Genomic DNA, 22,759 nt, shown 5'->3' on the forward strand with positions numbered 1-22,759 from the left:
TCTAATATTTTCTCATCTTTGTTGTCTTCTAGGCATGCCAAAGTGTCACAACATATTAAGATTTAATCATCTGTTCAGTGATAGATATACTCATTTTAGCTCCTATCTTTCTTTCCTTAACTCTCCCTTAACTTTCATCTCATAATTCTGTTTGTAATTGTCCAATACTTGGATATGATTATAGATAACCTATTGAAGAGTAGACAAATAGTCATTGGGAGCCTAAGTTGCTATAAATTATAGCAGTGGTCCTCAAACTTTTTAAATAGGGGGCCAGTTCATTGTCCCTCAGACTGTTGGAGGGCCGGATTATAATAAAATCAAAAACTATGAACAAATTCCTATGTACGCTGCATATATCTTATTTTGAAGTGAAGAAACAAAACAGGAACAAATATAATATTTAAAATGAAGTAAAGTTAAATCAGCAAACTTACCAGTATTTCAATGGGAACTATGGGCCTGCTTTTGGCTAATGAGATGGTCAATGTCTGGTTCCATATCTGTCACTGCTAATCATAACAAGTGATGCAAGTGTGCATCCATTAGTCTTGATCTGGTTGGAGATTTCAAATGTTTAATTCTAGAAAAAGTCTGTTCACAAACATAAGTGTGGCCAAAGATGGTTGCCATTTTGAGTGGATGATTCCTGAGAAGAGGATATGTCTCAGAGGGGAGAGATGCATAGAAATTATGAAGGCTGCTTGACTTGAATGCATATTTCAGAGAGTCACAATTCTGCAGTTCAGCCAGTTCCATTTGGTAAATTGTATCCACATTTTCAATGCCAGTAGGAAATGGATTACAGAAAAGCTGTATGTTCTGTTCATGGAGATGAAGCTCTTTAAACTAAATTGGAACTCCTTTTGCAATTTTTCCAATGAATCCACACATGTTTTGTTTGGGAATGTAATCAGCGGTTTTTCTGCTAACAGTTTTTGAGTTGTGGGGAGATGGCAGAAGTTTTTCTCCACTTGTTTGATGAGGAGGCCTAATTTTACTTCAAATGCTTTGACATGTGATTGCATATCACAGATGAGCTTCCTCTTTCCTTGAAGTTGCATATTGAAGTTGTTGAGTAGCTCTGTTACATCTGTCAGAAAGGCAAGGTGCCATTTCCATTCTGCATCATTGAGCTCTGGTACTTCTTTGTTTTTTGAAAGCAGAAAAGTTGTAATCTGTGGAAGTGAGTCATAGAAATGTTTCAAAACTCTCCCTCGACTCTGCCAATGGACTTCTGTGTGATATAGAACATTTTCATACTCAACATTTAACTCAGACAGAAATTCCTGAAATTGTCTGTGATTTATTGCATTAGCTCTAATGAAGTTAACACAAGATACCACAATTTTCATAACAGAGTCCCACTTCAGTGATTTACTGCACAGCACTTGGTGGTGGATGAGGCAGTGTATGGCTATTGGATGAGAATGGTTATGTTTGTCTATCTCTTGGTAAATGCGAGCAGTTACTCCTTTCTTAGACCCCACTATGCCAGAGGCACCATCAGTTGTCACGCTGGCTAGTTTAGCCCAGGCCAGCTCCAAACCTTTCATAGTTTGGCAAACCTTTTCACAGATATCTCTCCTGTAGTTGTTCCTTTGATGCTTTGCAGTGCAGCAAGCTCTTCTATGACTTCAAAATAATCATTCATCCCACAAATAAAAATTAGAAGTTGTGCAGAATCACGAACATCATTGCTTTCGTCGAGAGCCAAGGAAAAATATGAAATTTTTTTTGTGGAGTTTTGCAAATGCTGATGCAGATTGTCTCTCATTTCTTCAATCCTCCGTGTAATTGTAGGTCTTGAAAGACTCACTGTACTAAATAAATCGGCCTTCTCTGGACACATCTCTTTGGCAACAGAAAGAAGGCATTCTTTAACAAATCCTCCCTCCACAGATGGTCTGCCAGTGCATGCTATTAGCTTGGCAACTTGAAAACTTGCTCACAGTGATGCAATATTTAGCTGCTTCTGCTTCACAAAAATATTTTGCTGAGTTGTCAATGTATTTTTCAGTTTTAATATTTTATTTTTTCTCATTTCTCCAACCAAATAATCATATTTATCTTCATGTTGAGTTTCATAGTGTCGACACAAATTATATTCTTTGAACACAGACACTATGTTCTGGCATATCAGACATAGAGCTCTTTCCTTTTAGTGCATGAAAAAATAATCATAAGTCCACTGTTCTTTGAATATCCTGTATATATATACAGCGCTACAAAAACAATATACCAGCAATAACTTTACCCACATAGAGACATACAGACTGCAGTGCCCAGCTTCCTGCAAGCTGCCTCTGCGCTGTGATGCCTCCGTTTCCACACTCTCTCTCCTGCTTTAGACCTTCACTGCACACAAGTCACCGCTCAGGCGGCCCTCCCAAATGCCTTGGCTTCCTCTGAATCCTGGAATCAGTTCTCATGATGCAGCGCTGCATGATCGTACATGCTGCACTCATAATTTATCATAATCGCAGGCAACACTGTGCATATATGTATATTACTGCACTATATATTATATGTTCAGAATGAGCTTCAGTGACAAATCGTACATTGGGGCTTCCGGGGGAGGTCATCATGTGACTTGAAGCTGCACAAGTATATGGGGACCTTAAGAATCTGGAGGGGGATGAAGCAGTACACCAGCTCTGCACCCCCTCATAAGTGGGGGGCACTAAGGTCAGACCCCCAGTGATTATAAGGTGATGACATATGTTAGCAATATTCCATCTCTTTATGACACTACAGAACATACACACAGTGATAAAACTGATGACCACAACAGCCAGCCATGAGGTCACTATGGATACAGGGCCACGGCCTGGTACCAGGAGCCTCATTCTGGGCGACAACAGCAGTCAGTATTGCAACATGCGCTAGAGAGGAAGCCGTTACATTGTCATTACAGCATAATGACAATGATAGAGTCAAGCTGGGACTTGTAGTACTAACTGTGGCTATACCCGCGCACCAGACACAGCCCACATATTCCTCCTGCAGCGGCCGTGACATGCGCAGCATGCACTGTACATCCCTCGTGCCTGTCTGGTGTGGTGGCTTCCGTTACTTTACAAGGCCGCAGGCCATCAGTTCTCTGTCTTCTGCATCTCTCTCCCTTCCCCACACCATACACCCTGGCCTGGGAACTCACCTCCCCTCAGGATCGCCTCACACTCTGTCTCCGCCGCCTCAGCCCAGGGCCAGAAGTGTGTGTTGCTAAGGCGAGTTTCGGTCAAACGTCACTTCTGGTCTGATTTTGCCATAGCCCGGCAGGCCACATAAATGTCCTTAGTGGGCCGCATCTGGCCTGCGGGCTGTAGTTTGAGGACCCCTGAATTATAGTTTGGAAAACCTCTTGTTTTCCAATGAGAGAAAATCTTGTTTTGTTTTTTGTTGCCTAGTCTTTTTCTGTTTAGTAACTTCTCTGTGCTGTAACTAGATCTCTTCCTTCCTGATACCCCCTTTTTCTGTCTTGTATTTTTTCTGGATCTGTCAATATCTAGAATTTCTACTTGGTTTTAGAAATTTCCATTTTCCTAGCTTATTGGGATCTTGTCTATGACTTACTGGATGAAAAATCAGTCAATCTCAATTAAGCAGGACATTCTTCCTCCTTCCTGTAAAAGACTTGAGCTACTCTTAGGACTTTAGCTTCTAGCATAGTGGCTAGCATACAAAAAGTGACTCTAACTGCTTGTTAATTAAGAGGTTTTTCTCCTGATTTCTCTGGTTATTAGGGAACTCCTATCCCAAATACTGTATGTGTATATTTTTAATTTATCTGTGAACATGTTCTCTCCTAGTAGAATACAAAGTACTTGATATTTGGATATCTTTCATTTTTGCTTTGTATCCCCAGTATTTCAGTTATCCTATAAATACTTGTCAAACTGTATTTTGGGTAATGTCATACCCTAGCTTACCTTGAAAGATTCTGGATATCCCAAACATACTGCAAATCATCTCCTACAATGGAATCACTTACTCATTCTATGAACATTTATTAATCCCTCTTCTTTTAAGTGGTGTTAGATGGACAATAGAAATAGGAAGCATTATCTTGATCTCAAGATGGATACAATTTATTTAAGGATATAAATAAACATGTAAAACTTTTAGAGAACTTGAATAGAAAAATTCGAAAAATCTTATACCTCACTAAGTTGCTCTGTTTGGTAACATGCCATGTCTAGTGCCTTTCAGTTCAATGATTCTTGTTATTCATTCACTTTCAGTTGTGTTCTATTCTTCATGACCCCATTTGAGGTTTTCTTGGCAAAGATTCTAAAGTAGTTTGCCATTTTCTTCTCCAGCTCATTTTACCAATGAGGAAACTGAGGCAAACAGGGTTAAGTGACTTGTTCAGGGTCACATTTGAACTCAGGAATATGAGTCTTCCTGATTCTAGACCTAGCATTGTATTCACTGCACCTAAAATGATCCTATATAAACCTAATAAGTAAGCATGAGCTAGTTTCTTTTTGTTCTACTCAAATATTTATATTTTTTTCTTTATTTTACTCTTTCCTGAAGTGTTAAGACACGACCTGTTCGGATGCCTCCAGGTTATCAAGCAGAACTTGTTGTTCAATTAGTGTGGGTAGATGGTGAACCTCCACAACAAATCACTAGTCTCACTGCAAGCTCTGCCTATGGCATGTAAGTAACATACTCTTTTTTTTTTTAATTCATTTTTCCAAATTATCCCCTCCCTCCCTCCACTCCCTCCCCCCGATGGCAGGTAATCCCATACATTTTACATGTGAGTAACATACTCTTTCTGCTTTACCTTAGTAGATCTTAAAAATGAGAAGTTGATGTAACCTAAAATGTTTGGTTAGACTAGATTAAAAGACTTTATTCTTCCTATTAAAACATAATGTTCAGTAGTCCAGAAACAATCTCCTTGCTGACATTTATAGTTTCTAAATCACTGATAATTGTGTTACTTTGATTGTTATCATGAAGGAAAAAGGGAGGAAAATATTCTATTTATGGCTCCTTATGGGAAGGAAGGAAGGAAGGAAGGAAGGAAGGAAGGAAGGAAGGAAGGAAGGAAGGAAGGAAGGAAGGAAGGAAGGAAGGAAGGAAGGAAGGAAGGAAGGAAAAGAAAAGCATTAGAAAAAAAAGGAAAAAAAAAGGAAGGAGGAGATACTTTATAAAAAAGATTCTCCTTACTTTGAAGGGCAAGTAAGACCTTTATTCACTTGATTAGAATCTTTGTTCACCTGTAGTGTCTCTTTATCTCTAATATATTCAGTGATATTCTCATGGTTTCTCTCATCCATATCCTTGTACATACAAACATTTGGACATATTGATAAATTGTCTTGAGGGAGTCTGGATGGCTCAGGAATACAACTAGTTATTATATACCATGGAACATTTTATATTCCATGTACATTTATTCATCTCCCACTATTAAGTGCTGTTAGTTATTTAAAAAAAAATTTAGAATCCATTTTCCTGAACTCAGAGAGATTAAATTTAAAAGATGAATATATAAAATATCCAGAGAATGTAAGCAGAAAATTGGAGAAGTAGTATGTAACTCTAAGCCACCATAAATGGACCATTGTTTGATCATGAAATCTTTTACTTTTCAATTAAAAAGTTTCTTTGTAAACTTTATTGAAAAGTTTGAGCTGTTTTCATTTTGTTGTTTTACTTTCTATATAAAACATTTACAATGTGACTAAAATAATGTGATAATAATAATAATTCCTAATTATGTAGTGCTTTACATTTTAATTGTCACTTTATCACAACTCTATGAGGTAAATAGGGCAGCTATTATTGTAACCATTTTCCAGGTAAGGAAACTATGGATTTTTTTCTTTTAGGAGTTCTGAATTTCAGTGGACTAAGCAGATTGGGTGATTCAAATAAATTTGACATTAATATGGTAAACCTTCAGGAGCAGGGGTCCCACCGGTTAAGGTTGGAGATGTAGCAGATCAAGGTTTCCACGTTCACCAGAATGAGACCAGACTCACGAGTAGCATCTACACTCCCAGACTGTGAAAGACGGGGAGACCCAATTTTGCGAGGTTATATCACTAACAACTACAGTGTTAGAAGAGAGAAACAAAAAAGCCCTTACAGATGAAATCAGCATAGATTTTTATACTCAGTGACTTCAGGACAAAGATAGAGTCAAGGGGAAGATGGTGAAAAATATGTAGGAAAATGTGATACAATATTAAGACAGAAGAAAAACCAAAGTCTTATAGACAATGCTGTAGCCATAAAACATGACTGCATTTTTTCTTTTTTTAATTTAATAGTATTTAATTTTTTCCGAATACATTTAAGGACAATTTTCAGCATTCATTTTTGAAAGATTTTGAATTCGAAAATTTTCTCCCTCTCTTTCCTTCTTTCTCCCCAATATGGCCAACTATCTGATATAGGCTATATATATATTCAGTAATGTAAAACATATTTCCACCTTAGTCATATTGTGAAATAAAAAAACAAAAGAAAAGAAAAAAGCCATAAACAAAGAAAGAAGTGAAAATAGTATGCATTCATCTGCATTCAGATTCTATCAGTTTTTTCTCTGGATGAGCATTTCCATTACAAGTCTTTTGGAATTGTATTGCTGAGAAGAGTAAAATCTATCATAGCTGATCATCAGATAATATTTCTTTTATCATATAATGTTTTTCTGGTTCTGTTCACTCACTACTACATTTTTTGAAAAGAATTATATTGTGTGTTCTTTCATATATAACTCTTTCTGACCCCATTTAGGATTTTCATGGCAAAGATTGGGTTTGTTTGCTATTTCATTCTCCAGCTCACTTTATGGATGAGGAACAGAGGCAAAGAGGACTAAGTGACTTGCCCAGAATTACACAACTAGGAAGTATATGAGAACAGATTTGAACTCAGGAAGATGTGTCTTCCTGACTCCAGGTTCAGCATTCTATTTTGCCATTTACCTACCTTCAGGAGAATTAGTTATTAGAAAAATAACTAAAAATGTTAGTTATCAAATATCACAAAACATGAAATTAATTCCAGCCAGGAAAATCATAAACTTATAAAAAAAAGTTAATACAAAACTAGAAAAACAAGAAGTATAGTTTGTATACAAATGAATGTACTTTAGTCTTTTTTAAACAAATTATTTTTAAACAAAAAATTTTGGCCCCAAATAATAAGTATATAAAAGAATATGCTTCAACACAAACTAGCTTGATTTTCTATAAAAAAGATGCCAGCATTACTTCATAAAAAATAGCAGTTGAAAGGAAAAACAAGTTTACAGAAAGTTTGGCAAGATATTTAAGACAGATCTCCTCAAGAATATTTAAGAATGACTTTATGAACTAATGAACATTATAGCTTAATTTCTGATAAAGACAAAGACCTTGTCTTAGGATAAGAACTTATTGTTTTACAAAACTTCTGAGAAAATTGGAAAGTAGTCTGGCAAAAACTAGGTATGTATGTACAACATACATTTAAATAGGATACAAATGGATAAATGGCTTAAATACAAAGGATAACATCATAAACAAATTACAAAAGAAGAAAGAAATTCTTTCCAAATCTAAGAATAGAGGAACAATTCACAGTCAAGCAAGGGATTGAAAAGATCATGGAAGATGAAATGGATAATTTTGAACACATAAAATTTTTTAAATTTTGCATCTAAAATATAGCTAAAATTAGAAATAAAGTAGGTAACTGGGGCAAGGGAATCTTTTCAGTGAGTTTTTCTGTCTTATTTCAAAATATATAAGGAACTAATTCAAATTTATAAAAAATAAGAACTATTCCAAGTGATAAATACGAGAATATAAATAGGAAGTCTTCTAAGGAAAAAAATCCAATCTATCAATAGCCATTTTTAAAGCTTCAAGTTATTAATAATTATAGAAATTCAAATTAAACCAACTCTGAAAAATGCAAATTAAAGCAACCATCTCAAACCCACAATATTGTCAAATTTAACAAAAATGAGAAATGACATGTTGAAGGAGTTTTAAGGAAACAGGCACATTAATGTAGTATTGATAGAAAGGTGAATTAGTCCAATCATTCTGAAAAGCAATTTGTAATTATGCTCAACAAATACTAAATTCTGCATTGTTTGACCCATAAATACCATTATTAGGACTATACTTTAAATAGATCAAAGAAAAAGCAAAAAATACATATGTAATCAAATGAGATGATAATTATATGAGATAAGAGATAATTATGGTGTCCAGCACATATTAGATGTTATATTAATGTTAGTTGTTATGATGATGATGATGATGTATACAAAGATATGTGTCATTTTGTGATGTTGAAGAGCTAGAAACCAATAAAGTGCCCATGCATTTAAGAATGGCTGATTAAATTATGTTATGTGAATGTAATAGAATACTGTTGAGCTGTAAGAAATGATGAACTACAAAGATATATGTGAACTGATTCAGAATGAAATGAGCACCCTAGAAGAACAATATATACCACCACAACAATATGGTAAATAATAATAAATAACTTTGAAAGAATTACAAACTTAGATCAATGCAATGATCAAACATTCCAGAGGACTGATGATAAGAGTTCTCTACCCTCTTTCTGATACAGTAGTAGTGAGTATAAAAGAGGATATATCATTTTTGTACATGACCCATAAGGGAATTTGTTTTGCTTAACTATACATATGTGACACAAAGATTTTATGTGTTTTTCCCCCAGTGAAGTGAGAAGAGAAAAGTCTGTTTTTGTTCATTGAAAAAATTAATTTTAAACAAGAACAAAACTACAAAAAAAGCAGACTAAAATGTAGATCTCTTGAAATTTGTAGAAAATTATTTTCTTCATCTGTAACAGTAGAACCACATTTGAGGGTGAAAAAAATTCACGTCTGTTATATGCTATATTAGGAAGTAGAAGTGGCACTAAAGAAATTAAGTTAAGAATGACATGTGGATTAGACCAAGTATACACATATTTAAGCTAGAAGTAGTATAATTTTAAAGTCTCAAGGGATCTATTTTCAAGATTTTTATAGGTCTAGAGAACACTTCTAAAAACCTGTCCTTTTCCTAATTTGCTGATTTCTGTTGAGAACACTGCCATCTTTCTAGGAACAAATGAATACCACCTCTTAATTATCCTCAACTCATTCATCTCCACATCATCTCCTACGTATGATCAATCTGTTAATTCTATTTCACTTCTCATATGTCTTCTATACTAATTTGATCTCTTTTTAACATTCCATGTGAACTATCACAACAGCCTTCAAATGGGTCTTCTCACTTTCACCATCTACATTTTCTGATCCACTTTCCACACAGCTTTCAAAATAATATCGTTAAAACACAGGTCAAAACAGTCCTTCCACATTTAAAGACCTCTACAATCTGGTTCCATTCTGTCTCTTTGCATTGATTTTACCACCCCTTCTCATATTCCACATTCCAACAAAAATGTTATGCTTGCTATTCCATATATACAAAATGTCATTTCCTAACTCCATGCCTTCACATAAATACTCCCCCTTCTCACCTTTCTCTTAGATTACCTACCTCAATTCATGACTTAGTTCAAGTGTCACTTCACTTATTCTCCTGACTTCAAATTACTCTGGGTCTATTTTATATTTGCTTTTCTATGTACATGTTCTCCCAAGTAATCTTGGGTCAAAAACAATTTTCACTTTTATCTTTTTGTCCCCTTCCTAGCATTCTTTGTATAAACTGGGTATTTAAGAAAATGAATTGGATTGACTAATACTAAAAAAGTAGGATAGGTTGGGATTGGATTTTGGAGGAACTTTAGCACAAAAAAAAAAAAAGAGTTTGAACACTATCTGATATATTTGGCCTAAACAAAAATATCTGTAAATTCACTTGCAGACATCAAGATATTAACCATTAAGACTAAAAGCAGCAGAACAGTTGACAACAGGAAAATGTCCAAAGGTTCTGGAATTTAGATGAGCCATGGAAAAGAATAAATCCATGTATAACTGCTTAAAGTCATATAATCACACATAGTAGACCAGGTTATTGCAATATGGAGATGAGTCACAAAAAAGGCCACACTTACTTTGTGAATGATGCATGGAGAAGAAAATAGGATACTCTCAAAAACAATACATACTCTAAAATGCATCTTTCATGTATGTATGAAGAATACCTACAATGAAAAAAATAATCAAAGATATTACAGTGCTATTCTGGTAAATATTTAATAATTGGCTTTCCTTCCCCTCAAAATATGCTCACAACACATTTGTAAGTTCAATCTTCATTATTAGCATTTTCTTCACTTTCTTAATCAACAAAATAAAAAGTCAAGCCCTGATTTGTAATTTTCTCGTTTCTGTTTTGCAAATAAAATGCATCTTTTGGCCAGTTTGTACCCTTTCTCCTGGGCTACAGAAAAACTGATAATTAATCTATAAACTACTATAATAGGTGTCTCTTCTTAGAAGAATTTTGTTGTTATAGCACTTAGGATACATACAAGTGTGCAAAAAATAAATAATTATGTACCCATAGGTACAGATATATATGCATATATGTAAGAATATATTCATATATAATCCCATGTCATTATAATGGGTTGTTCAAGAATAACTCCTTTCTCCATTTACATTTCCCTTTTTCTCTCATTTTTAATTGTGTTCCTTTCATTTTTGTCTTTTGTAAAAAAAAAAATTTCACAGAAGATATTAGATAAAATTTTAAAGTGTGAATTTGCTACAATATAGTAATAGCTAATGGTACAGTGCATAGAATTCTTGTCCTAGAGTTAGAAAACTCATCTTCCTGAGTTCAAATCCAGCCTCAGACACTTCCTAGTGGTATGGCAAATCACCTAACCCTTTTTGTCTCAGTTCCTCCAAAAAGAGCTGAAGAAGGAAATAGTAAAACATTCTAGAATCTTTTCCCAAAAAATGGCTTAAAAAACTGAAGAACAAAGGGATAGGGATTGAGGTTTCGTTGATATGGGGAATTACTAATGAGGAAATCCCTCTTTCAATCAAGGTCTGCACCTACTCTGCCATTTATAGTCTTAGAGTGTTACATAGGGTATTGGAAAGCTAGATGATTTACGAAAGGTCATATAGCCAGGCAGAGGTGGGATTTGAACTCAACCCTTCCTGACTCTAAAGTTAATTATCTATTATGCCAGGCTGCTGCAATAGATGTTACTGTTTTCTCATTGATCAGTGTATGTGGTGCAGATGAAAATATATTTATTTATTTATAAAGGTATACAACACTATGTAAATGCATATTTGGATTAGGATGGTGGGAGTATTTTTTTTTTCTAGAAAAAAATGTCTGAAGACAGATATTAGGAGAGTTTTAGGAATTTGTCTTTTAGCTCTAACACTAAAATTTACAGTGAGTGTAAACTATAAGTCTATGGGGCATCAGAACTGAGTAATGAGAAAAATATGTATGCTAGGAAATTAAGTTGCATATATAAATAAATAAAGCCTATATTCAACCAACTATAAGGGATAGTTGACTAAGAAAAAGATGAGATATTTTTAAAATTACAGGCTTATTAGAAGTTCTAAACAAAGCATGTCAAACATGGAGAGAAAGGGAAACCTAGAAAATAGAGTGGTTGTAACATATTTAAGAGGGAATTGAGATACTTGCCCAGCTGAGTATGGTGCTGTCAGGGGACATAAAAGGCTACACCCTTTAATAAAACTGAACTCATATAAGGAACAGGCAAAGGAGTCAAGTTAAGGATTTAGTACAAATGAGTAATAGTTTTGCTTGCTGGATCTCTGACTTTCCATTCAGTGCCAAAACCACAAATATTTCAAATGGTGATTTTGTACTTTTCATCCAAAAATCCTGTCGAATATATATGGTTTCTGAGGGACAATTTGAATGGTGTTTTAGCTAGCAAGTAAACATTTGGCTTTTATATCCAATAAAAGGCATCTAATTACAATCAATATCTATTAAAAACAAGGAACCTTTCTATCATTTATTGAAACACCACCTACTTGAATGACTATAGGAAAAGCTACTTGAACATTGGTATAAATGACAGAACTATAGCTCTTATATAACTGTAGAGAATACTCTAATTTTGAATGGATAATCAGAACAGCATACTAGGCTTATGTACAGTGCCTAAGAGCAATTAAATTCTATGATACTTATAGACAAATGGAAAGATCATCTTACTACTCCTCCTTCCCCATATAAAACCCAGATGTCCTTCCTGAATTTTTCAGTAACCAATTCTTAAGAGGAATCACCTCATTCTAATATTTAGATATCATTCATTCAATTATACCCTTTTTTAGTTATATAGCAAAATAGTCCTATGCAATGCTTTCATCATTTTCTTTATTGTCATCTACAATATAATAGAGCGAAATTTTTCTCCTTTTATTTTTCCATAGTGTTGCATTTGGGAACTGCAATGGATTGGCTATTGTGGATTTTATGCAGAAAACAGTGTTGCTAAGCATGGGAACCATTGACCTATACAGATCAAGTGATCCATACCAAAGACAGCCCAGGTCTCCTCGAAAGAACAAACAGTTCATTGCAGGTAGGAGATAAAACATATTGGTTGTAGGTTTGATTCACTTACTTTTTTTCTTTTCTTTGAAGCTTTTTAAATGCATGACAACTTATCAACCAACATAATTTGTATAATTTCCTTAAGTAAAATTAATTAGGGAAAATTACTGTCATGGTTAGGGTTTTATATTTCAATAATATATTGAAGTCAGTAAATAAATACCTTCTATACTTAATCCTTGAGAAATAATTGAGACCATGGCTATGTTACAATTATGTTATAGATCAAAAGAATTGGTTGATTTTCTTATCAAAAACTTTAATGTTTAATTAATTAGGTTTAAAGTTGTTAAAACTGAAGCTATATGCTATTAAAAACATTCTCATGTTTGAATTTTTCAGCTTTCATCTAAACATCTCATATTGCATGAATACCATTGAAGTATTTAATATATTTTACTAAATGTCAGGAATTTTCTGGAAACTGACAGTTTTTAAAGGGAAAATTTCTGAAGAGCTGGCACACAGAGTACATTCAATGTATGCAGTTGGTGAAGCAACAAATCAAGTAGTGCTGAATTTTTATATTTTAAAAAAATCTCTGCCTTGCTGTCTGTAAAAATCCAGTTGAGTATTGGAGCCTTTGTTCCAATATCTAACTATTCAGCTTGTTGCATTACAAATAGCACTACTGTTAGATGTATACTATTATTTTTGGCATAGAATATGTGCCATAATGACATTTAGCAATGTTATAAGAGAAGATAATTCTTTTGATTGAGAAAAAAAATCCAAACACTTCCAAATTCATTCTCCTTATTATCCTTTCCCCAAAATCTTCAAAGAGTAGATTTAGGCCTATTTTAATGCCTGTTTAAAAAAAAACAAAAAAACAAAAACAAAAAACCCTTGAGTTTTCCATTTCCTTTGTATTCTTAATTTACACAGAGACAGTGGCAGCCAACTGCCTACTGTGGAGTCAGTTTCCTACTTTACTTTCAAGGAAATAGAAACGGTCCAAACAATTACAGAAAAAGGTATAGACTCTGCCATTATCCTCCAAAAGAAGGGAAGAGTCTTTGCCTTCCATATCATGAACTTACAAAAGTCACCATCATACTAAAAAAATAGAAAACTGACTTTTTGAAAATATGATAGGCATTTAAAAAGTCATTTTTTAAAAAGTAAAGTCAAGAATAAAAAGAATTCATGAATTCCATGAGGACCCCAGAGGTGGTACAATTATCTGAAATATTGGATTAATTCACAATATTAAACTAAGAAATGATCTGAAAACCCAGAGAATTTACTCCAAATATCATATTAAATAAAACATAACTATTCTGAAGATAAGCAATGATAATTTAATTAAATTGTGATATTTAAGGATGTAAGAATTAACCTTTGTGGATTAGAATAAAACCTTTTGGTAATAATAAATCTTTTGTTGCAATTATAAAATACTGACTATAGGGCTATAACTCTGAAAAAAAATTGAATGAAATTATAAAAATCCTATTGGTCTGCTCAATATTCTTTTACAAAATCACTAAAAACTGAAATCCCCAGATTTTTAAATTTAACTTTTATAAAGATTAACTCAGTCACTTTGAAATCAGGAAAAAAAAAAGTTTACATATAGGTTATAATCTTTGATTTTCTTCTGCTTCAAAATTATTCAGCTAAGCAATATTTCAAATGCTTTCTTACCATCCATCACCTCTTAATTTTTAAAATTAATTTATTTTCTTAAATAACTCTTTTCTGACCTGATTACCAAACTTGCTGCAGTATCTTCACCTTGGCTGTTGTAGATGCTGGTTATGACATCACTTAATTTCCACTTTAGATTGTTTCTCTCTCTTTTCTCTGCCTGCTGCTGATGCTGGTGTTCTGGCATGTTCCAAAGACAACTTTTGCATGCGTGGCCTGTCTAACTTTTATCCTGATTTAACGAAACGGATCCGTACTTCCTATCAGAGTAAGTTCTATAAAGGTTAGGCAAACTGCTTTCATAACACTCATATTGTGCTCGAGTTAAGACTGTACATCTGTGCTTACTAATGTGTTTCTTTAAACACATTCAGCGTGCTTGCATACTTTTTGCTTTCTTATGGAATTGTAAAATGCTTGTTTTGACAATAAAGTTATTCAACAAGTACTTTAAAAACTTTAATGTTATGTGCCTGGTGATTCTTATCCATTATTTCAGTGTTTGTTCTGAAATATACAATTTGTGTAATCCCTGTTCCACTAGTGTTGTGTCAATACCTTTTATTTTAAGAGAGAGAGCTGTTACAAATAATGGATTAGTTGTGTCAGCAATAACAGTAATTGACTACTCTCTTATACATTGACTTGGATTTATTTTTAAGGTGATAACATAGCAGAGAGGAATAATGGAAAAGCCATTGGCCAAGAAAAAGGAAACTGATGGTATTTGCTCTGGCATTGATTCGCTGCATAATTTGGGGAACATCATTTATCCTTTCTAAACCTTTTACCTTTTAAATGAAAGGAACAGACAAGATAATCTATAAGTGCCTGCCAGTTCTGAAATTTTCTGATTTTAAAGGAATCACATTTTTCAAATGAATGTGACCCTTCTAATTTGTGTTGGCTGGCCATTTAGCTCTCATGAGTTTTTAATGATCATATGCAGTGATTTATACACACACACACACACACACACACACACACACACACACACACACATTTCAAGCCCTACTCTTTATCTTGAGCTCCAATCCTTCAATGCCAGCTACCTTTTGGACATTTCAGACTGAATGTCCAGGAGAAATCTCAAACTCAACAGGTCCAAAAAAGATTTATTATATTTCCCCATAATTCATCTCTTTAATGAACACTTCTATTTCTGTTAAGAATATGTCCATTTTTCCAGCCTTCTGAACATTCATTTATCCTCAGTTCTTCACCTCACATTTGCCAGATGCTATAATTTCTACCTCTGTAATATCTCTCAAATCTAACCTTTCTTTACTTACACAGCTTCCACCTTGGTTCAGGACCTTATCACTTCTCACTCAGACTATTCCAATGATTGTCTAATTTATCACCCTCATTCAGTTCTCTTGAATGTATTATCCTTCAGTTGATGATCTTGATTCAAGTCATTCTAATTCATTTTTCATACATCTTCTAATATGATTTTCCTGCAGGTCTGATCAGGTTATTCTCCTACTCATTAAACTTCAGTGGTTCCCTACTTCCACTATAATAAAATCTAATTCCTCTGGGAGTTTTTGAAGTCCTTCACAAACTCCTAATTTATATTCCAATCTCAATATACATTAGTCCCTTTCCTGCTTTAAATTTTATCAAACTGGTCTTCTTTTCATTTCTTACACATAGCACCCCATCTCCCAGTTCTATGCCTTTAGCAGATTGTCCCCCATACCTAGAATTCATTTCCTCTTCACCCTTAATATCACAAAATCTTTTTCCCCCCTTTAAGAAAAATCAAGCATGCCCTCTTATAACATTTTTTCTAGTCCTTTCCTTTCCTCTACCATTATCCTCCCTCCATAAAGATTATGCATTTAGATACTTTGCATTTATTTTTTTATATATTGATTTGGTAGATATATATATATACACATATATATATACATGCACACATACATACCTTGCCTGTCTCCCATGATCAATAAAAAAACTCCCTGAAAGCTGGAATTATTTGTGTTCCTAATGTCTAGCACAGTGCCTGATCCATAATAGGTGTTTATAAATGTTTGTTATTTGGTTAATTTAAAAAATATTTCCATATCCCTCTCAAACCAATATTACTATTCAATACTTTGTGAATTAAGGATTTTTTTTTTGTTTGTTTGTTTTTGTTTTTTAAAGTATGGAGTAATTTTGATGTAGAAAAGCTTACATTGTAGAAAGGCTTACATTGGATTAGGTTATTCTAGAATTTGGAGAATCTTCAATATTTTGGGATCCCTTATGCCATCAGTAAGAAATATCAATTAAAACATTTGATTATTAACCAAATGTGATGAATGTTGTTTTTATAAGCCTGAATGCCAGATCTTTGGAGGCAGGAAGCCCAGACCTACAGTAATAGTAGTATAACTAAAATGAACCTGTATTTTATTGTCATTGGTTAGGTCTAATTTCACCAACTGTATAAAGAGAAACCACTGGGAGGGAAAAAAAAAAGGTATACTGAATATGGTAGTTGTGTAGGCACTCGGTTGACAAGAGGAAGCCTCTCCTCTTTCTCCAGGGTATAGCAGTTATAAAAAGATGACCAGATGGCCATTTTGGTAGTCTAAATAAGAGGTAATGGAGCCCTGAACTAAGGTGGCAGCACTTCTATCAGTCAAGAGATGCATATGAAAGATGTTGTACAAGTAATAATTTGCAAAGTAGTCATTATTTCTAAAGGCAAGGAAGACAAGATAGTGGCTACTTTAGTCCTGGTCTACTGAACTACTAAAGATGAAGATTTAAGCATTTAAGAGTTGGGATTGAAATCACCATCATTAGATGTGCCTCCCTTTTATTTTTATTTTTATTTTTATTTTTTTTTCCTGGGGTTAAGTGACTTGCCTAGGGTCACATAGCTAGGAAGTGTTAAGTGTCTGAGACCAGATTTGTCAAACATCATTTCTTTATTCTCTGCCAATTCACCCCTAAAATCCTCTCAGAACTGTCATACAAATGAATCTGCTATTCAAAATTTTAATCTTTAATAAAAAAAAAAAAAAAAAAAAAAAAAAAAAAAACCTTCATTTTACAAAAATTTTAATCTTTAATTTCATTTTACAAACATACTTTATTGAAATTGTTATTTAGAAAGTGCTTTGAAAACTTAAATGTTATATAAATGTGAACTATTTGTTATTTAATGCTCTTATTAAACACCTCTTCCCCATAAGTCTGACCCACTGGTTTATGTCTGGGAGGCACACAAGGGTTCCCTTCCTGCCCAAAGATTTTACTGGTACATCTCCACCTTTGTTCATCCTTGTTGGTAACAAACAGTAACCCAGAAGAAAGTTGAGATAGAATTAGGCTGCCTTCTACCTAGAAAATCCCCTTGGTTAGAAACCTCGAGGCTAAAGAAACTTTGTTCAAAAAACCCATCTCTTCCTCCCTCAAACCTGCAAGAAAGAACATAAGTTGATTCTTCTTATCTATGGCAGAAAAGATGGGAGCCAAGGGAGAAATGGAAGCAGGAGACAAATGGGAATGGCCATACTAGGTCTGAAGGAAAAGGGAATGAAAACCACCAGAGGCTAGTATTGTCCTCTTAAGAAACTATTTATAATAGATTATGAGGCCAGGGAAAATTAAATTTCCCAATATGGGAAGAGGTTGAGGCAGGTTCACAGTGTAGCATCAAAGGTAATCCTCTAAACAATGGGAGAAGTCAAAAAAAATAAATAAATAAAAGTGATGGGAGAATATTTTTAAAAGGATGAAATACCAAGATTTCAGAGGGAAAAAAATTCAATGAAGAACCTAGAATATAAATAGATAAATCAACTATGTGAGGGGGAAAAATGAGTAATAAATTTCCAAAGTGAATGTAAAATTCTACTAATAAATATTGTAAGAAAAAAGAAATTAAACCAATGTATATAGAAACACAGAATCTATTGAATCTTTAAAAATCATAAAACAAGAAAATACTATGGAATGATTCAAGAGAGAAATGGAAATACTAAGAAAAACTTCCAAAGGGAGGAAATATGAGAACTCAGAGCTTTCAAAACAGAAATAAATTAGCCAATAAGAAAAAACATGAATGCATAGTGACTAATTTCTCCAGACATTCATTATTTAATATCTTAGATGTGAAATAAATCCTGAAGTGAAAGAAAATGGTAGGAAATATAGTCACATCAAACTAGTTTAAGCAAATCTGATTGTATGGATAAGGTTCTAATATTAATGGAGGGGGGGCAAAAATATCTATCAAAAGAAGGCACTACTAGAAATAAATGTAAAAAGGAGGGAATGAACAAAACTATCCTTTAAAAGAAGGCACTACTAGAAACATGTGGAGGAAAATATAAACCTACGTGTCATAATGTTAGGTGGAAATAAACTAAATGATCTAATTCAAAGAGAGTGGAACTATGGATAAAAAAAAAAGTTTAAAATTTCTTGCTAAAAAAAAAAAAAGAAAGAAAAAAAGCACATCTAAAAAAAACAAAGATATAGATAGAATCAAAACAAAATGCTGTAACACAATTTACCATGCAGCTAAATAAGTAAAAATAGACATTGAAATCATGTTATCAGACAAGATAAAAGTTAAATTTTGCTACATAAACATATAAACAAAGAAATTATATTATGTTTACAGAAACCAAAGACAACAAACCAATATTTCTATTAAATTTATTTGTTAAAATATCTAAATTTATATAGGAAAAAACTAACTAGAACTACAAAAAATATAAAAAAACAATAATAGTAACTCCTTTTTAGTTTTATAGATAATTAGAAAGATTTTTAAAAACACAATAATATAGAATTTAACAAATTATTGTAGAATTAAGAACTAAAAGATTTATGGCATCTTCTTGATGTGGTTTAGATTTGGGTACCCAAATGAAAATGAGGTTTAATGGCAGTGCAAATAGTTCTCTGTAAAGGAATTTACAGACCTGAAAATCTAGATTGATAAAAGAGGTTTATTATGGGGTTTTGAAGTGAGGCTAAAGCCTAGTTAAAGGAAATAGTTGAGGATAAAGAGAGGAGGACACTGGAAACATTCCAGTGGGCAGAGAGTCTTTGGGGTGCCACACAGAGTGCCAAACATGATGCTGGCATGTTTAGACCTCTGCAAAGAGAGGGCTCCAGTCTGGCTCTTGGCTACAAGTTGAAGGGGGCTTATGGGTGGAGTCCCAGTTTGGCTCCTGACTGGGTTTTAGCCAGGATTAGAATTTGAATTGAATTCAATGGGTTTCAGGACTGAGCGGTCCCCACCCAGATAACAAAGATGAAACTGTTTGAGCTTGGGATGGCGTCCCCTCATAGAGGCAGAATCAAAGAAGATTGTCTCCTTTAAGGATTTTTCAGAGTTTTGGGGTTCCCTCTTCATTCTAAATGGGATTATTAAATATATAACTTTTTTTTTTAGCACATGTGGCACTTTTATAGAAATATATTATGGTATTAAAATACACAAAATTACAAATAAATACCAAAAGTGAGAATAATAAATGTAATTTGTAGATCAAAATGCAATTTAAAAAATATTCATCAATTAAGGGAGTCCAAACAAATGACATAAACTTAAATGAAGGTTTAATAATTAAATCCTAACTAATACATAGGTCAAAAAACAAATCACATAAACAATTTTAAATGATGTGAACAAATCAGAGTCATGAAGTGAGATGCAACTAAATCAGTCTGAGGCAGGGGGTGGGGAAGAAGAAAGGGAGGGAAAGGAAACTATTCCTATCTGCATATATTAATAAAAATGGAAAAAGTTGATGCATGAATTTAATATGCACTTTTAAAAATTGAACCAACAAATAAATTCAAAATTAACATGAAAGAGGAAATCTTGAGAATTAAAGGAGAAATAAATTAGAAACCAAATATGCTTTAGAACTGTTCAAGCTTTTTCTTTAAAGATTAACAAAATTGAAGTCTAACTCAATTAAAAAGAAGATGTGAAATCAATTTAACAAAATAAAGAAATGAGCAAGGTAAAATCATACAAACCTGAAATAAATTAAAAATAATTTTAAACTCTATATAATTATATTCTAAAATGAACTTAAAGGAAATGAAGTAAATTAAAAAATTCAAAATATCTAAACTTAACAGAACAACAAATAGAATTCTTAATTCAATCTCATACAAACAAGTTGAACAAATTATAAGATAATTTTTCTCCTTTGCTCATCAAAACATTTTTGATCTTGGTGGATTTATAGAAAATTCCATCAAATATTTAAAAAGCAATTGATATTTACTCTATACAACTTAATTTCAAAAAATTGAAGGAAAATCTCTAACAATCTTTTTTTCAGATAAATATAGCCCTAATAATTTAAATAGGAAGGATAAAACAAAGAAGAAAAAAACTGTAGACAATATTATAAATACATAACATTTCAAATTTTTAAAAGAAAATCTTTGCAAAAATACCATAAAAATTTATTATCAAAAAATATTGATTATGATCATATTGGAGTTATACCATGGAAAAAATGATGGTTAAATATTAGGAAAACAATTGACAGAATCATATTAAAACAAAAACATCCAAAACTACATCGTGTCAATAAATTAAGAAAAAGCCTTTGGAAAAAGTATAACTTAAAAACCCCTACAAAATGCAGTTTCAGAGGGATCATTTTACTGTGCTAAAGTTATCTATCCAAAACCAAAAGCTAACATTATGTGCAATTCGGGGAAAAACTAGAAGCTTTCCCAGTAAATATAGGAGTAAAGCAAAGATACTGTTCTCTTTATGCATTATTATTATTTCAGTTGGTCAGTCCACAAACATTTATTTAGGACCTAAGATGTATCAGGCACTATGCTAATAAATTAACATACAAATACAAAAAAGAAAAACAATTCTTGCTCTTAAGGAGTTTACAATCTAAAGACAAACACACAAAAGGAAGCTGAAAAATAGTGAATGAAGAAAAAGGAATGACACCTAACAAAAGAAAGCAGTTAGAAGGGAAATGAAGAGATAGCTGATCTCTGGGTCCTTATTAAATGGAGGTTTGGGGAGTAGTTCAGCTATCTGCTCTCCAAAGAAGTCTCAGAGGCAGAGGGCATTGAGAACTGTGATCAATAAGACAGATAGAATCTTAAAGGATAAGATCTTAAAAGATAAAATCTTTAATTTAGATAAAATCATTTAAAATTTACTTGGAAGAACAAAAGATCTAAACTATAAAAGACAATAATAAAGAAAGTGAAGGACAAAAAGGGAAATAATAAGCTCTGTTATAAGGTGACAATTATCAAAAACAGTTGGCACTAGTTTAAAAAATAAAAGTGAAACTAGAGAATGAAGAATAGAAATATTTCAACTTTCATAAATACTTAATAGCTAGGGGGAGGGGGGACTCCTTATTTTATAAGTACCACTGAGAAAACTGGAAAACAGAAGTCAGGTTTAGATCAGTACCTTATCCCATGTACCATATTAAATTCAAAATAGATATATTATATGAATATTTTAAATCATCTCATAAAAAATAGAAAAGAAGTGGATCAAATACAATTCACTGGTATAGGAAAGGAGGGAGTTCAAAACCAAACAAATAATAGAGGTAAATTTAGTTATGTGAAAGTGAAAAACTTTTGCCCAAATAAAATTAATTTATGTAGGATTAGAAGGGAATTGTTCAAATGGGAGAAAGATCTTAAACATATTAATTATGGGCTTGATAGCCAAGATATATAGACAGTTTGAAGACCATTCATAAGATATGAACAAACAAGTCTCAAAATAAGAACTACAAACTATTAACAGTCATAAAAGAATGCACCAAATTAAAATAATTATTGATTTCACTTCATGTACAGCACATTAGCAAAGAGGGAGGGATTGTAAAAAGACAGGCATAGTAATACATTATAGGTGGAGCTGTGAATTGATAACAACCATTCTAGATAGCAGTTTGGAAATATGCAAATAAATAACTACTCTTTGTCCCAGATTCCACTACTGGCAAATTCTTCCCCCCCCAAAAAAATATTTATTTATTTATGTATTTTATTTGAAAAAAAAAAATAAAAACAGCAAAACAAAAGAAAACATTATCAAGTGTCCAGCAGAACATCAGGGAGGATTTAAAAAAAAACCAACATATATATATATATATATGTAGAAGAAATTATATTAATGAATGTCCTTTTTTTACTTCCTTGTAAATTGTTCTTTGGTTCTCTGCTATGCACCTTATTTACTTTATTTTTTTCCTTTTTTCATCCCCCCTACTACCCACAACTATAAACCCTTAACTACAGTTAAGAAAAAATATATTTTGTATACATATGTGTATATATATATATATATATATATGTATTTATATACACACACCCCATATACACACACATCTTTCCTGTACCTATTGACTCTTTAATTAAATTCTGCTCCATAATTTGCCTTGCATAACTTAACCTCCCCTCATCCAAGAATCCCTCCCTTGCCTTCTTCTCTCATCCTTTGCTTCCCCATCTGCTCATACCTTCCCCCTTATTTC

At 32.9% G+C, this 22,759-nt stretch overlaps 1 protein-coding gene across 1 annotated transcript in view; it reads left to right on the forward strand.

Moving 5' to 3' along the window:
* Positions 1-22,759, forward strand: part of STXBP5L (syntaxin binding protein 5L) — a 420,610-nt gene that overhangs the window by 297,953 nt on the left and 99,898 nt on the right. The window contains 2 exon segments of the mRNA XM_074301345.1: positions 4,543-4,668; positions 12,410-12,561. Of these exon segments, the coding sequence (XP_074157446.1) occupies positions 4,543-4,668; positions 12,410-12,561 (278 nt within the window).

This window comes from Sminthopsis crassicaudata, chromosome 3 (genome assembly GCF_048593235.1).
Source record: "Sminthopsis crassicaudata isolate SCR6 chromosome 3, ASM4859323v1, whole genome shotgun sequence".
NCBI classification, from domain to species: domain Eukaryota; kingdom Metazoa; phylum Chordata; class Mammalia; order Dasyuromorphia; family Dasyuridae; genus Sminthopsis; species Sminthopsis crassicaudata.